The sequence below is a fragment of the Taudactylus pleione genome, unplaced genomic scaffold, assembly GCF_031769625.1.
Source record: "Taudactylus pleione unplaced genomic scaffold, aTauple2 ptg000155l, whole genome shotgun sequence".
NCBI lineage: Eukaryota > Metazoa > Chordata > Amphibia > Anura > Myobatrachidae > Taudactylus > Taudactylus pleione.
In genome coordinates, this window is record NW_028284557.1 from 11,251,355 (window position 1) to 11,267,239 (window position 15,885).

At 39.6% G+C, this 15,885-nt stretch overlaps 1 protein-coding gene across 2 annotated transcripts; it reads right to left on the bottom strand.

Moving 5' to 3' along the window:
• Positions 1-9,413: 9,413 nt before the first annotated feature.
• On the bottom strand, positions 9,414-15,239 carry LOC148521809 (keratin, type I cytoskeletal 19-like). Of its 2 annotated transcripts, none has more exons than XM_088474675.1 (8): positions 14,683-15,239; positions 14,503-14,585; positions 14,008-14,164; positions 13,740-13,901; positions 11,298-11,423; positions 10,913-11,133; positions 10,276-10,310; positions 9,414-9,894 (listed from the first exon to the last, which is right to left on the bottom strand). In XM_088474675.1, exons 1-8 carry the CDS (start codon positions 15,199-15,201, stop codon positions 9,872-9,874), a joined length of 1,326 nt encoding a protein of 441 aa, XP_088330801.1. In that variant the 5' UTR covers positions 15,202-15,239; the 3' UTR covers positions 9,414-9,871. The 2 variants fall into 2 exon arrangements, with proteins under 2 accessions (XP_088330801.1, XP_088330802.1); XM_088474676.1 differs by having other exon boundaries at positions 10,909-11,133.
• Positions 15,240-15,885: the final 646 nt, after the last annotated feature.

The window sequence follows — 15,885 nt, forward strand, 5'->3', positions numbered from 1 at the left end:
CAACTTGTACCAGAGTGATGGGAAGAGAAGAGTATGGAGAAGGAAAGGAACTGCTCATCATCCAAAACATACCATCTCATCAGTGAAGCATGGTGGTGGTAGTGTCATGGCGTGGGCATGTATGCCTGCCAATGGAACTGGTTCCCTTGTATTTATTGATAATGTGACTGCTGACAAAAGCAGCAGAATGAATTCTGAAGTGTTTCGGGCAATATTATATGCTCATATTCAGTCAAATGCTTCAGAACTCATTGGACGGTGCTTCACAGTGCAGATGGACAATGACCCGAAGCATACTGCAAAAGCAACCAAAGAGTTTTTTAAGGCTAAAAAGTGGAATGTTATGCAATGGCCAAGTCAATCCCCTGACCTGAATCCGAGTGAGCATGCATTTCACTTGATGAAGACAAAACTGAAGGGAAAATGCCCCAAGAACAAGCAGGAAAAGCAGAAACTGAAGACATTTGCAGTAGAGGCCTGGCAGAGCATCACCAGAGATGAAACCCAGCATCTGATTATGTCTATGCGCTCCAGACTTCAGGCTGTAATTGCCTGCAAAGGATTTGCAACAAAGTATTAAAAAGTGAAAGTTTGATTTAGGATTATTTAGTTTGTCCCATTACTTTTGGCCCCTTAAAAAGTGGGAGGCAAATATAGAAACCGTTGTAATTCCTACACCGTTCACCTGATTTGGATGTAATTACCCTCAAATTAAATCTGAAAGTCTGCAGTTAAAGCACATCTTGTTTGTTTCATGTCAAAGCCATTGTGGTGGTGAATAGAGGCCAAAATATGAAAATTCTGTCAATGTCCCAATATTTATGCACCTGACTGTATGTATGAGGAATGCTATACATGCTATTTTATGATCAATGAGTAATGCGATGTTAAATAAATAATTTGTATTATCTATCTATCTATCTATCTATCTATCTATCTATCTATCTATCTATCTATCTATCTATCTATCTGACTTTTACATGAGTAAATGTTGCGTTGACAGCTTTGTTAGTTGCGATGTTTTAATGAGCAGAACAATGGTAAATGTTTGAAACAAATCACCTTTGTTGTCCCATATTTGCATGACACAGTTTTTATTTCATTCCAGATTACCAGGATTTGTATTATTCTGTTTGATGCCATGCTCTTACATTTAAAAATCATGGAAATTTGGTGTGATAGAAACATGAGCAAAATTTGAGCAAAGTGACAGTGCTAATGCTAATTAAAATGGCTACAATTTATATTTGAAATGTTTTCATTAGAGATGAGCGGTTCGGATTCTGTGGAATCCGAACCGCTCCGGACATAGGGGACCGAGTCCACCCGAACGCTGTTCGGGTGTTCCCCGCCTGACTCGGATCCCTGTTCAGGGCCGAACGGCGGCTGCCTGATGTCTGATTCTCGCTAGAGAATCCGACATCAGGGCTCCTATTGTGTAGTGCAGACCGCTGTGATAGCGGACTGCCCTACACAGATACAAACACACAGCCGCCAGCGGCAGCTGTGTGTTTGTTACAGCAGCCAATGAGAGTCACACAGACTCTCATTGGCTGCTGCATGGAGGGAGCCGGCTGGAGCTCACTCAGGAGCTCCGTCTTCCGGCTCCCTCCTCAGCGCGTCGATGCAGAGCGGACGGCGCTGGTGCGGGGATTCAGGCAAGTTTTTTTTCTTTTTTATGTGTGTGTAAGGGCCGGGGGTGCTACTGGGGGGCACAGCTACTGGGGCGGTCTGCTACTTGGGGGGGCATACTACAGGGGGTGCCATTCTACTGGGGTGCCTGCTACTGGGGGTGCATACTTTTGGGGGGCATACTACTGGAGGGGCCTGCTACTGGGGGGGCATACTACTGGGGGGGCCTGCTACTGGGGGGCCATACTACTCAGGGGCCATACTACTGGGGGGGGGCTGCTACTGGGGGGGTCTGCTACTTGGGAGGGCATACTACTGGGGGGGCCTGCTACTGGGGGGCATAATACTGGGGGCCTGCTACTGGGGGGGCCTGCTACTGGGGGCCATACTCATGGGGGCCATACTCCTGGGGGCCATACTACTCTGGGGGCCATACTACTTGGGGGACCATACTACTGAGGGGCCATACTACTTTGGGGCATACTACTGGGGGCCATACTACTGTGGGGGCCATACTACTGGGGGGGCCTGCTACTGGGGGGCCATACTCCTGGGGGTCATACTCCTGGGGGCCATACTACTGTGGGGGCCATACTACTTGGGGGACCATACTACTGGGGGGCCATACTACTGGGGGGGCATACTACTGGGGGCCATAATACTGGAGGCCATACTACTGGGGGGGCCTGCTACTGCGGGGCCATACTACTCAGGGGCCATACTACTGGGGGGGGCTGCTACTGGGGGGAGCATATTACTGGGGGGCCTGCTACTGGGGGGGTCTGCTACTTGGGGGGAATACTACTGGGGGGCCTGCTACTGGGAGGCTTAATACTGGGGGCCTGCGACTGGGGGGGGCTGCTACTGGGGGCCATACTCCTGGGGGCCATACTCCTGGGGGCCATACTACTGTGGGGGCCATACTACTTGGGGGACCATACTACTGGGGGGGCCATACTACTGGGGGGCATACTACTGGGGTGCATAATACTGGGGGCCATACTACTGGGGGGGCCTGCTACTGGGGGGCCATACTACTGGGGGGCATACTACTGTGGGCATGGTGTAAAAGGGGCACTACTGTGGGCATTGTGTAAAAGTGGCACTACTGTGTGTCATAACATAGATAAGAGACACTACTTTATGGTGTAATGTGAATCAGGGGCACTATGTGCGGTGTAATGTGAATAAGATTGTGCACTGTGACTCCTTGGGCCGTAGCCTACTTTGTAAACAAGTACTGTGATTCTGCTGGCCGTACCCCACTGGGTGGGTGCACTACTTTTCATTTCTGCCACTGCTGAATGTGTCATAGATGTGCTTTATATTGTGGTGCCTGTGTCGTTGTGCCGCTGCTCTGTCGCTTAGTAACCAGTCAGCTCACTGCAACCTTTGGCAAATAATGTTGAAAACAATATTATAAGCTGTGAGGTTATCTAAATTGACTGGAAATTAATGTTATTGAGGTTAATAATACTCTAGGAAGAAAAAAAAGACCAATATATGTGATTTTAGCTTTTTTTGTAAATGTTTGTAAAAAAATCCAAATCCAAATCCAAAGCCAGTCACCGCAGTTTGGCAAATCCAAATCCAAACCAAAGCTGGACAACGAATTAGAACCAAATCCAAATCCGCCAAAAATGGTCCGGCGCACATCCCTAGTTTACATGCTGAACTTCAAATTCACATATGGAACAATGTACTGTAGGCAATAATACGGTCCTGTTAACGATTTCCGTTGAACTCCTGAACACTCCCGGACAAACGATATTGTGCATACACGGGGAATGATTGTACAAACGATATAGATGGGTCATTAACGACTGCAAATTATTAACGGTATATCGTTTGCCAGCAAATAACCTCACGATCCATCTTCTTTCTCCACGTCGGTTGGCACAAAATGGTGGGGTTTAGTGGGAGGAAAAGTGACAACAAATAGTTTGTCATCCATATAATCATTCATCATGCGTACACACGGAACGATATGTGTCAAATCGTGAAAGACAGGTCGTGATCTTTCTGCATGCTCAAAAGATCGCAGACCTGGACCAATGACCAGCGGGAGCGCGCATCGGCATTGTTATCGTGCCTACACACAGCAGATTTTAAACGATTTGTCATTCCAATCGGTCGAAAACGGCAATATCATTTAAAGCATCGTACCGTGTGAAGCCACCTTAAGCACGAACATAGTAATAGTTATTCTTTTGAATAAAAAAAATTAAAATGTAGCCATTAAACCATAAACAACAATAAATATACAAATAGTGTTTTGATTTTCACTGTACATCTCAGCCTAAGAAGAAATTCTGCTGTTTCTTTTGTGAGTAGTCACAGAGTGACTGCATGAGGTTGCAAATAGAGATCAGCATTAAATGATTTGACTTAAAGTACTGTAGAGCAATCCTCTGAGTAAAGATATACTAAATTGATAGAAGATGAATTCTGTGCCCTGGTTGATTAAATATATAATTATAAAATTCCAGTATATTGTGATTCTATTGTACTTCACTGACTAAAAATGTTGCTGTTCTTTGAGAGTTACATAAACACATAGACTGAGCACAGTGAGGATTTCTCCATAGTGACGATGATGTCACAGACCGTGCAGAGATTAGAGATTATCTCCCTTGTGAAGCTGATGTCACAGGCTGATCAGAGTGGGGGTTATAACCCTAGTGTTGCTGATATCACAGACTGAGCACAGTGGGGGCTATTTTGATAGAGATGCCAATGTCACAGACTGAGCACAATGGGGGCTATCTCCCCAGTAACCCTGATGTCACAGACTGAGGACAATGGAGATTATCTCTCTAGTGATGCTGATGTCACAGACTGAGCACAGTGGAGGTTATCTCCTTAGTGATGCCGATATCGCATATTGAGCAAAGTGGGGGTTATCTCCCCAGTAACCCTGATGTCACAGAATGAGCACAATGGAGGCTATCTCCCCAGTAACCCTGATGTCACAGACTGAGGACAATGGAGATTATCTCTCTAGTAACGTTGATGTCACAGACTGAGCACAGTGGAGGTTATCTCCTTAGTGACGCCGATGTTGCATATTGAGCAAAGTGGGGGTTATCTCCCAAGTGAACCCAATATTAAAGACTGATTCATTTTTCTACAGTGTATTTACATATATAGCATCACCCCTTTAATGTCTCAACTAATCTAAAAATAGTACAAGTAGTTTTAACTCAATTTCTATTATGATATATTTATCTTCTGCTTAACACTGGGTCATGTTTTCTCTTTAAGTAATCAATAGGTTTTATGTAATTGACCTTTAATTAAGTATAAACATTAATAACTCCTATTAATCATTTGTGGTTGATCACTACTTCTCTTTATTTTACCCTCATAACACTGGTCTACGTTTTCATTCTATTTTTCCTGAGGTTAGGGTTTTCATAGGTGATCTTTTATATTTAGTGGAAGTTGAATTAAAAAATAAAACTCATTTTTTTTTTTGCTCTCTCAAGTTTAAAAAAGTTAATATTTTGTAAAAAAAATTATTATATAATAGTTTGGAAATTATAATGTTTATTGTTTCAAAGCAGACTTACATTCACATGAAATGTACAGTAAATAGATGACACAGTACACAAAAACAGTTATTTTAGGAGAAAGGACTTTTTCGAAGACTTTGGTGTGCGTTTGGCACCTTGAGGCATCAGCAATAGTCTGCAAGCATACTCACATCCCAGCAGCCATGGTACCTCTCTTCCGTCACTTGAATGTCTTGATGAAAGCTCTCTCCTTGCTCCTCACTGAGATCGCCGCAGTATGCAGGAATTAGTCTAAATGTGAGCTTAGGGAATGCATCTTTATGGACAAACGTGCACCAAGAGCCTGGAAGCTCCGCAGTCACCAATTTTAACTCCAGTGTAGGCGTGATACATTTTCCTCATAAAAGGAGTGATATTTGACTGCCAATCTGACATGGTAACTAGATCACAGATGTAGTAAAACCTGTTTGAGTGACTCTTGTACTTTCTATTCATTTTCAAAAACAATTCACTCAGAGAGCTCAAGCCAGACTACCTGGAGCAGCGATATACCAGCTCATCTCTCTCCCTGTACAGAATTGGCAGTTATCACTGTAGTAACTTGCTAATCTCGAGGAGCAAGGAGAGTATTGTCAGGATGTGAATATGCTTGCAGACTATTGCTGGTCCTCAGGAGAGATGTTCTAGGTGCAAAACACACACAAAAGTCTTTGAAAAGGTCCTTTCTTCCAGAATAACTGTTTTTGTGTACCATTTCATATATGTTCTGTGCATTTGATGCACATGTAAGTATGCTTTGAAACAATAAACATTATAATTTCCAAATTTATTTACGACATATTAACTTTTTTAAACTTAAGAGAGCAAAAAACCTGACATGATAGAGCTAAATGAGTAATATTTTTTTATTCATGTCAGGCGCTCCAAGAGTGGCGCCAGGCCCGGATGAAGGGGACATGGCCTAATTGTGGGAGGTGTGGCCATGCCCCGTTAGGGAAAAAAATACTAAAAATTATATTTTTTGCAGGGGAGGGGCGCTTTTCACCCATTTCAGCTCGCAACCCACTGGGGCTGTGAGCTGAAATGGTGCGCTGGCAGCTAATCGCGCCCGACAGGAGCAACAATTGAATAGCTCCTGTCAGGCGCATAAAGGGGCAAAACAATTGAATATCGCCCAATATGGTCTAATACCAGATAATTGATAAATATTCCCCACCGTGTATTGTTCCTGAGTTTAAGTTAAGACAAATTACTTTGGATTAATTCTTAGGAGGTACTGCTATAGTATCAGCGCCTGTGCAGAGGAGACAAAGATTTGATTGTTCATTGTTCTTTGAATTATTGCACTACCTGTTGAAGGATTGTTTTTATTTTTAGATCAGGTTTTTATGATAATCCATGCGATAACCTAGTAAAAGTGAATTTATTTTTCTATAAAAAAATGCTCTAGTGCAGTGGCTCTCAAACGGTCCTCAGGACCCCAAAGAGGTCACGTTTTCCAGGAAATTCAGCAGGTGCACAGGTGTATTCATTACTCACTGACCAGTGGCTCCTGTCCTCTTACCTGAGGGGGGCTGCTGCTGCTTCTGGTCCCTGCACCTGAACAATGAATGACAGGCACCAGGACTTGCGCATGCATGAGTGGCGGTAGCACCGCGCATGCGCATAACACTAGACCAGCTTCTTGGGGCTGCATTGGTAGCAGCCCCGAGAAGCTTTGTAGGCTTCCACTGGGAGCCGCAGTGTACGCAGACCTCCATGTTTTGGTTTTGGTTTTAAATCATCATTGTGTTTTAGTTTTGGCTTTGGGTAAAACCACTTTCAAGTGTTTTGGTTCCGTTTTGGTTTTGATTTTTAAAAATGTATAAAAACAGCTAAAATCTTGTAACTTGGACCTGTTTTGATCCTAAAGTATTATTAACATCAATAACATTAATTTCCAGTAATTTCTAGTCAATGATCACCTCACAACACCTGAAATCATGAGGGATCCAAAAGATGCTAGATCCGGTTTTCAGATCCATTCCGAACTTGATGAGAAGACCCGAGTTGGGACTCAGTCATACTCGGAACCCCAAAGTGATCCAATCTGGGACTTGGTTCGACTCGGAACCCCAAAGTTCAGGTGTGTTCTGTTTTCAGCAAAACCGAACTGCTCATCTCTAGTTTATATGAAGTACATATCTTCCCTTACTTTATTTTCCACAGAATTTATACTAAGAATGTTAATAAAGCTTTCTTTATATTACTCCTGCAATATGTGAATCACTATATTGGGTTAATACCTCATTCTGCTCTCTTCCCCTAGTTTTAAATGACCAGAAAGATATATAGTACCTATGTTTATGGGTTCTACACTTCATCAATGGCCCCTATGATATGTTATTAATTGTAAAATTATAAATTAGTTTAGTTATTAAGTTAACTCTTAATATTAGAGTAATATTAACTGCATATTGTTCTTGTTATTGTAGCTTTACCTCACTACACTACTACTATTGTATGCAGTTTGTAGTAATTAAAGTACATTTCAGAGTTTCCTGCTGCAAGGGTAGTTTGGATACGACATCTATATCGGGATGTTTTTATTGTTTTTCTTAATCAATATTGTTATCCTGAATTATTTCCCCACCATTACTCCTACCATTAAATGCTCTTACCCTGCAATCCAATAAATATTCCTGTTTGGTATATTTCCCCACTGTTAATTGTTGTCACCAACAAATCATGCAGGCGTTGTCCCGAGCCAACCCCTGACAGATGAAGAATACTGTACATTCACTTCCAGGTGTTAGCCACTAGAGAAAGACACACAGATCACCTTTAGTTTATACATTTGGTATAAACATTTTATACAGAAACATAGGGGCCTGTGTATCAAGCTGGTTTTTACATAAAATTATGCAATAACTGCAGTTTCTACATCATTTTATTTATTGTAGCTATGTACTAAAAGCATAATGCAGGAGGTTTCACAGATAGCTTCAGATAGCAGCCTCCATTTTTATCAATAGGGACTATGATTTGATCCCTATGTACTAAACTCCAAAAAGAAACACTTTTTGGAGTTTAGTCCCAGTAGTTTACACCATTTTCAGATGATGTAAGCTACTGTAAACCTATGGAGGCTCCAGGTGCAGTAGAGAGATCTTTCGTTATCTCTCTCTCAGCTCCTGTCCGGCTCTGGAAGCTGACGTTGTGTGCATGTGCTGTGTCAGATTCCACAGGAGAAGTCTTTCACTTCTGTGAAAGACTTCTACAATTTGCCAGGGATATAATTCGCAGAGACAGCAGTTACCGCCAACCGCTGTCCCTTTGAGTTCCCCTTTGTACATAGCGGGGATATTTTCATTAAAAATGAAAATATCCCCTGCTATAGATAATAATTGCAGTAGTCCTGCGGTTATTAGTACATAGACCCCATAATGAGATATTACACAAATAAAAGAAGAGGCAAAACACATTAGTTTAGGGGATCAGTTTGCAGTACCCACCTAAGGTATAAAATAAGAAAGATATTAAATATTATATCCAGATTCCCAATTTGAAATTAAACAAAATGGCAGGAAAAAAGGGAGGAGCTTAAAAATACAGACAGGGCCCCATTTAATAATAATTATTATTTTCAGTGGCATATTTTGTTTAGTATCATAGTGATCTGTCTCACTGGTCCCCTTCCTCAGCAGCATCCTCTGCTCTGTTGCTGGCAGCCTACCACTGCCAGCAATGGCCTGCTGTATCATGCGCATAAGCGACAACCAGTCAGCTCATGCGTAAGACTCTTTCACACAGCGCGGACCCGGCAATGCCTGGAAGGCTTCACTGAAACCGGAAAGGCTGCTGATGGGTCTCCATTGGTAGCAATATGTACCGCATCGCTCTTGCCATATATTAATGGAGTAAGCGGTACAGTTAAGTTTACTGCTGTTTGTTAATTACTAAAAGGAGGACATAACTCCTTTACCAAGTGCTAAAAGGGTTATGTCTCGTTGTTAAATGGGCCCTTAGTGTAATAGATAATATAAAAAGCATGTAAGCAGAATATTTATAATTCATAGACCTTTCCTTTGTTTGAGAAAATGGAAAACAATCTATTTAGAAAGTAATGGCTTATTGTATATCAAGGTTTTCTGCTGTACAAACATATAAAAAATAATAGTAGATAACCACATTTTGCATACAACTTAAATATTTTATTAATAGGAAAAAAGGAAATTGTGGAAAAAGAAAATAATTGTAATGACCATACAATCCATATCTGGCAATTAATTCCTCTGGCTTTTACATATATAGATACATAGCGTCACAGAGGAACAAAATATCGCTTAAACGTTATCATCATACAAAATATTTTGGGTCTGTATTTAACAATGCCTTTACCATTGCATTTTTCCAATATACCATAAAATTGAGTGTACATACAGAATAAATAGTTTTATGGTCTATTGATATTGTGAAAATAGCTTTGTCTTTTTCTGTGGTAACAAATCCCTATTACGTATGTTACATTTGCAGAGTGAATTTATGCCATTAGATTAATAACTTGCTTTATACCATTTCAATAAGAGAGAAGATCACAAGTATCAGGAAAGGCTAACACAGTTTAAAACATACTGTAGTTATGTTTTTGCTTTCAGTTAACATTTTATAAATGACTATTTCTATTTGCAGTGAGATTTCATAGTTTTATAGACTGACATCTCTACATCATCATCCGTAGATCTCTAACATTTGCTGTGATGAGATACTGTTGAAGACAAACATGAGTTAAGCACATTATTATATAAAAAGGAAAAAAGTGCCTAATTTGCCATGTTAATAATTATAACTCTGTTTCTAGGAACAGTCAGATCCAGATGTTCAGATTTTATCCCCTAACTTGTTGTTGCTGACACAATAGTCATCAGACTGCTGCCTATCCATTCCCTATGAACATCATGGAATCACAAAATTGTGCTACAGTATTACTGTGTGTATGCGACAGATGTTTATTTCACTAAGATCAGAAAATCATTAATACATATATGCTACAGATAAATTACACTTTGTGGTTCTGGATAGTGTATAGCTATTAATCCATAACAGGTTACACATTAGCAAAACTAACAAAATACATTCTGTGACTTACATTCGTTATGTTCTGTGCTGTGATGAGCTGGAAGACTGTATTGAGATGAGAATATTACATAATTACTAACACTGCAGAAGCAACTAACTATTACTACTGATATTACTATTACAATTATTATTATAATAATGTATTTATTAAACACTAACATTTGTAGATTGGTATTAAAGATATGTATTAAATTATCAAAGATGTGTTTGGGTTCAAAGCACCTTTTTGTTAAAATGTATCCCCACTAGCATGTCTGCATGTCATGATATAATCAGATCATCAGAACATCCACAGCAGCACAGAATACTACAAGTGATGAATGTGGTGATATTGTTGGACCCTTATGTATTTGAGTTAGAGATGACAGGGCTGCTATGTGACTGAGAGTGAGGATGTGTAGACAGGACGACACAGATTGAGAATTAGATAGTGGTGCTTGCAGGGTTATCTAAGCAAAGAGAATAGTCCAGTGATACAGTCTTTTGTACAAGAATGCATGCACATAACTCATTATTACATTCTGCTTTAGAAGTATTTTAGCTCAATTATTATTTTTCTGAGTACACTAATTAACTATTTATTATCCATATATCTTATACGTACATGTCTGCTGTTGGAAAAACACAAGAAACTTTGTCTTACATACTGGATGTCGTGTCCATCTAGCAGATTTTTGTAAGTAGTAATCTCCATCTCCAGGTGGGTCTTCTGGTTCATGAGGATCTTGTACTCATGGTTCTGACGTTCTAGATCAGATCGGATCTGTGCCAGCTGAGACTCCATATTATCAATTAATGCTTGTAATTGGGCAAGCTGGGAGCCAAAAGTGGCTTTTGTCTCGGCCAATGTGCATCCCAGGGCTGATTTCTATAATAAAACAAGTCCAATTACAGATTAGACACACTTCCCCACATCTATGTTGGTGCTATTTTTTCTGTAAATTCTTTTGACATTTTTAGATCTGTAGCCCAAAAAATGCACTTATAGTAAATTACATTTCTATTATTATTCATGTAATTTCTGACACATACCATGCTGAGATGACTTTGTAACTCAATCTCTAAGGTCTGTATGGAACGTCTCAGGTCAGTCAGTTCATTACTAACTGACTGGAGTTGTTCAGCACCAGAAGATTCCTCATGATCCAGTTCTGCACTCTACAAAGAGAAGGTCAACAGAAAACCTTAACAGTTTACTTTAGAATTACAGTAGTGTTAAAAATAAAATAAATTAACCACAGGATCCTCTGAGGCATATAGTTCCTTAATAATTCATAATAAAGATAACACTCCTTGCAGACTAACCTGACAGAATACATGAATGATGGTAGAGTAATGCTCGGATCACCCCCCAAAAGTTAGTACAATAACTAAAAAGTGATGAGTAAGTAAGGACACTGATGGTGTCTTGCCACTCCTTCCCACTCTCAGTGGATGAAGGAAGTCACACAAATGCACAAATACACCAATTACAATCTAGCAAATATGGGAGAGGGACATCAAAGCAGTACTGAGTCATCAGTAGTACAGTATGTCTGCCTGCTTATGGGACAGCTATAGCTAGGCAGTACTGAATTATTAGTATTATGTCTGTTTGTCCTTCTGGATGCAGGAGTCCACAAATTGAGGGATAGTGTGCTTCCCTTTAATAATAGCGCTCTGTACTCATGGAAGACATACTAGTGGTACTCAGGAGGCTGGTGATACTCACCAACTGGCAAATGTGGTCAAGTTACTTTCATTCTCTATGAACCTAGTGAGAGCTGCTACAGTACTAAGGATAAAGACTGCTCTTACAGGGTCTAGCCATACACTGAAAATGTAATGTGTGGGTACAAAATTTTTATATCATTAGCAAAATACATTGGTCAATGCTGGTTTTATATAAAGAAACTGATTTAAATCCTTTAATGCATATAATTCAAGAGATTGTGGGACTGATTCAGAGATGGATCTAATATGTTGCAGTTTTAATTGCTCCATATCCAGTATAGTCAACTTGAGCAACTGTGGATAATGCAGAATTGTACGTATCTCTACTTGCGACTTAGGCCCGTATTCAATTACAGGCGAAAAGCCACCCGATGCACGGTTTTTGCCACTTTCCGAAGTGGCAAAAACTCAATTCCAGGATGTTTTTTGCCTGTGCGAAAACTCCATATGCTAAAACAGGCAAAAAAGTTTCTGCAACAAAAGGCAGGAGAAAAGAACCCTTTGGACCTCCCCCTCCCCAACTATTAAAAAAAAAAACATAAAAAATAAATCAACCCCTAAAAAAGTCATGTCAATTTGAGGGCAAAAAAGTAAAAGGTGATGGAAAATGTGTCTGAAGTTTTTTTATTTTGGGGGGGGGAGGGGCTGTATGGATGGGACAGGTGTTTTTAGTATTGCAGGGGCTGCAGCAGGTGTTTTTTATAAAGTTTTTTAAAATGCACTTTAATAACTCCAATTTAAACTAGTACCCATTTAAATGTAACCCCAATTTAACTACAGCAATTATTTTTCACCAAAGAAATTTCTTTATATCATTTTTTCACAATAATGCAAAAGTGCATATAACAGCTATTTGACCCAATTTAGGAACCCAAAATACTTTTATTACAGCTATTAAAACACTTCTAAATTGATTACCATGGTCACTTACGCTTTTTTTGGGGTACAGACTGATTACCCCAAAAAAAGCTGTCCTTTTCACAAGTTTTTCAATTCGCGGCATTCGCACGTCCGCGTTTTTGCCTGCTTTGTAATTTAATAGGGCGAAAAGCGGGAGCACGCATCGTGAAAGTACATGATAACTTCAAAACAGGCAAAAGCATTGCATTTTTTGACGATCTCGTCTTTTTGCCGCTAATTGAATACAGGCCTTAGTGGATAATACTGGATGGCAAGTGTGCATGTGCACATAGAATAAATGTTCTGAGATCTTATCTCGGGTTTGTAGGTGGGATTATGAACTATTCAGAGGTGAGAATACGATTTCAGATGTATTTCTGGGCAGATGAAAATGTGCACTAATAGTGATGATGACAACTTTCACAAGCGTATGTAAAGGGGAGGTGTGGCTGCAAAGGTGCGGCCAATTCTAAACATTGGTGAAGATCCTCATTTATTCACAATTAAGTAATGTAGTCGCATCCAAGAATCAGGCCTTATGTCTCCTGAGAAGGAGCAGAGCATTAGAAAAAGAGGGAGCATTGTATAAAAAATAGCATAATATAATCAAGCTGCCCTAAACCACCATTAAAAGACAATATGGAGAAGTTTTTTTTTACATATTACATATCACCTATAGGTTAGTTCCACATTTAAAACATGTTACACAAGCTTACTTATTCATATTATTATTAAAGTCTATAATGCTGCAAAATATATGGGATCCAAAAACAATCTATAAAAGTTTTCAGTGATCATAATCTTTTCTTATGTATTAATAATTCTAGGTGTAATAAAATAAAAGTAAAATGCATGTATTACCCTTGCAAGAAATATGCTCTCAACCTCCTTAAGGTTCCGCCCCAACAGGTTCTCATATTGCTCTCTGACCTCAGACAAGATCTTGGTGAGATCCATAGAAGGAGCAGTGTCAACTTCCACATTGACTCTGGCACCAAGTTGAGTTCGCAGAGCGTTCACCTCCTTCAGGAATATGAAAGCAATAGTTTTTATTTTACATATGATTGCAAGCATTTAGTTCTGTTTTTGTAATCTCCTACTAAAGCCATTATATTTTTTTTTATTTTACCTCTTCATGGCTTTTCTTTAGTTGCAGAAGCTCCTCTTGCAAGCACTGAATTTGTATCTCCAAATCCTTTCTTTGCATGTTAAGCTCTTCCAGGGCTCTTCGAAGAACCCCAATATCAGCCTCAACATTATTTTTCAAATTGAGCTCTATCTCATATCTATAAAGAGAAATGATTAAGACCCAGACTATCTAGGAAACAGTGGGCATGTTAATTTCACAATCGATAGCATCAACAAATTACTTCAAAGTTGTAAATATTATATAGCTTCTTAAAAAGACAAATAACAAAATAAGGGGTATATTTACTAAGCTTTGGATGGAGATAAATTGAACAGATATAAAGTACCAGCCAATTAGCTCATAACTGCCATGTCACAGGCTGTGTTTGAAAATGACAGTTAGGAGCTTGTTGACTGGTACTTTATCTCCATCCAATGCTTAGTAAATAGACCCGTACATTTTTATTGTTGCTGTTCTTCTTAGAAATACACTTACTTGTTTCTCAAATCATCTGCAGCCAGCTGGGCATTGTCTATTTGCAGGATAATATGTGCATTGTCTACAGTGGCTGTAAAGATCTGAGAATAAAAAATAGAGTTATGTGTAAGCCACTTATAGAAAATGTTATAGTATACAACTCATCTACATGTTTTATTCAGGTATATCTGAATATACCTGGTTTTGAAGCTCCTGGATAGTCCTGAAATATTGGCTAGAGTCAGGCAACGTGCTTGGGGCATTATTCGCATACCACTCGCAGATCTTGCTTTCCAGCTGGGCATTCTCCTGTTCCAGAGAATGGACCTTCTCCAGGTAGGATGACAGTCGCTGGTTAAGGTGTTGCATGGTTTCTTTCTCATTGATACTGAGCAGACCAGTATTCTTCCAGTCACGGTGGCCTCCAAAGATTGTTTTGTGATTGCCATGACTGTGGATACCATTTACATTCCCAAATCTATGTCCATGGCCAGAAGAAGAGTGTGTGGGAAAGGAGACTTGTGTGCTCCTACCATGGACACTTGAAGCTTTGCAGTGACCACCATGAAGTGAAATAGAGGAATTCTTTTGGTGGACTTTATGGAGTCCTCCGTGATGAATTGAAGAGATGTGGTTGGACAATTTAGGGTAATGACCACCAGTATAAGATCTATCCATAACAGATCTAGAGGATGAGTGGCTAATACCGTGGCTCATGGTTCTTTACCTACTTTGTTCTGGAAGCTGGAATTTGCTTCTCGTATCAAGTGAAGAGTATGAATTTCCATCTCTCTAGGTATCTTTTATAGTAAGCATTGTAAGTAAAGTTATGTCAGTTTATAGGCATTTAATATGCATCACATTCTATAATATTCCTTTAAACCTATAACTCAAAGTACACCTCACCAACAAAACTGAATTAATGGATTAGTGAATCAACTAACTGCATCATTAAAGCATATTTCAAACATCAGAAGGAAACATTCACAACTCTTTGTCAATCTTAATTTTCTTTCTAAATCAAAGTCCATCATAAGCTACTGCACAATTGCAACACCTGTGGATTGCCATGACCCACAATGTCAAATAAAACTACAGTTTCATCTTACAATACCTTATTAACAGCATTACAGGGCAACAATGAGGGATACAGGAGTACAGTTAAATAGAATAATGCACTCTCCTGTTTGTACAGTAACTTGGTTTATTGAACAACACATTCAAAAGTAATGCCTATACTTGCTTGACAGCTGGTGACCTCTCATCTTTAAAAAAAAAAACAGATAGGGGGATGTCCCCCAGATGTCCCCCAACACACTAAATTGTACCTGCAACAATACTTGAAAAGTATATGGTAATAGAAATTCAGAGATATTTGTTGCATGCATTTGCAAATACATG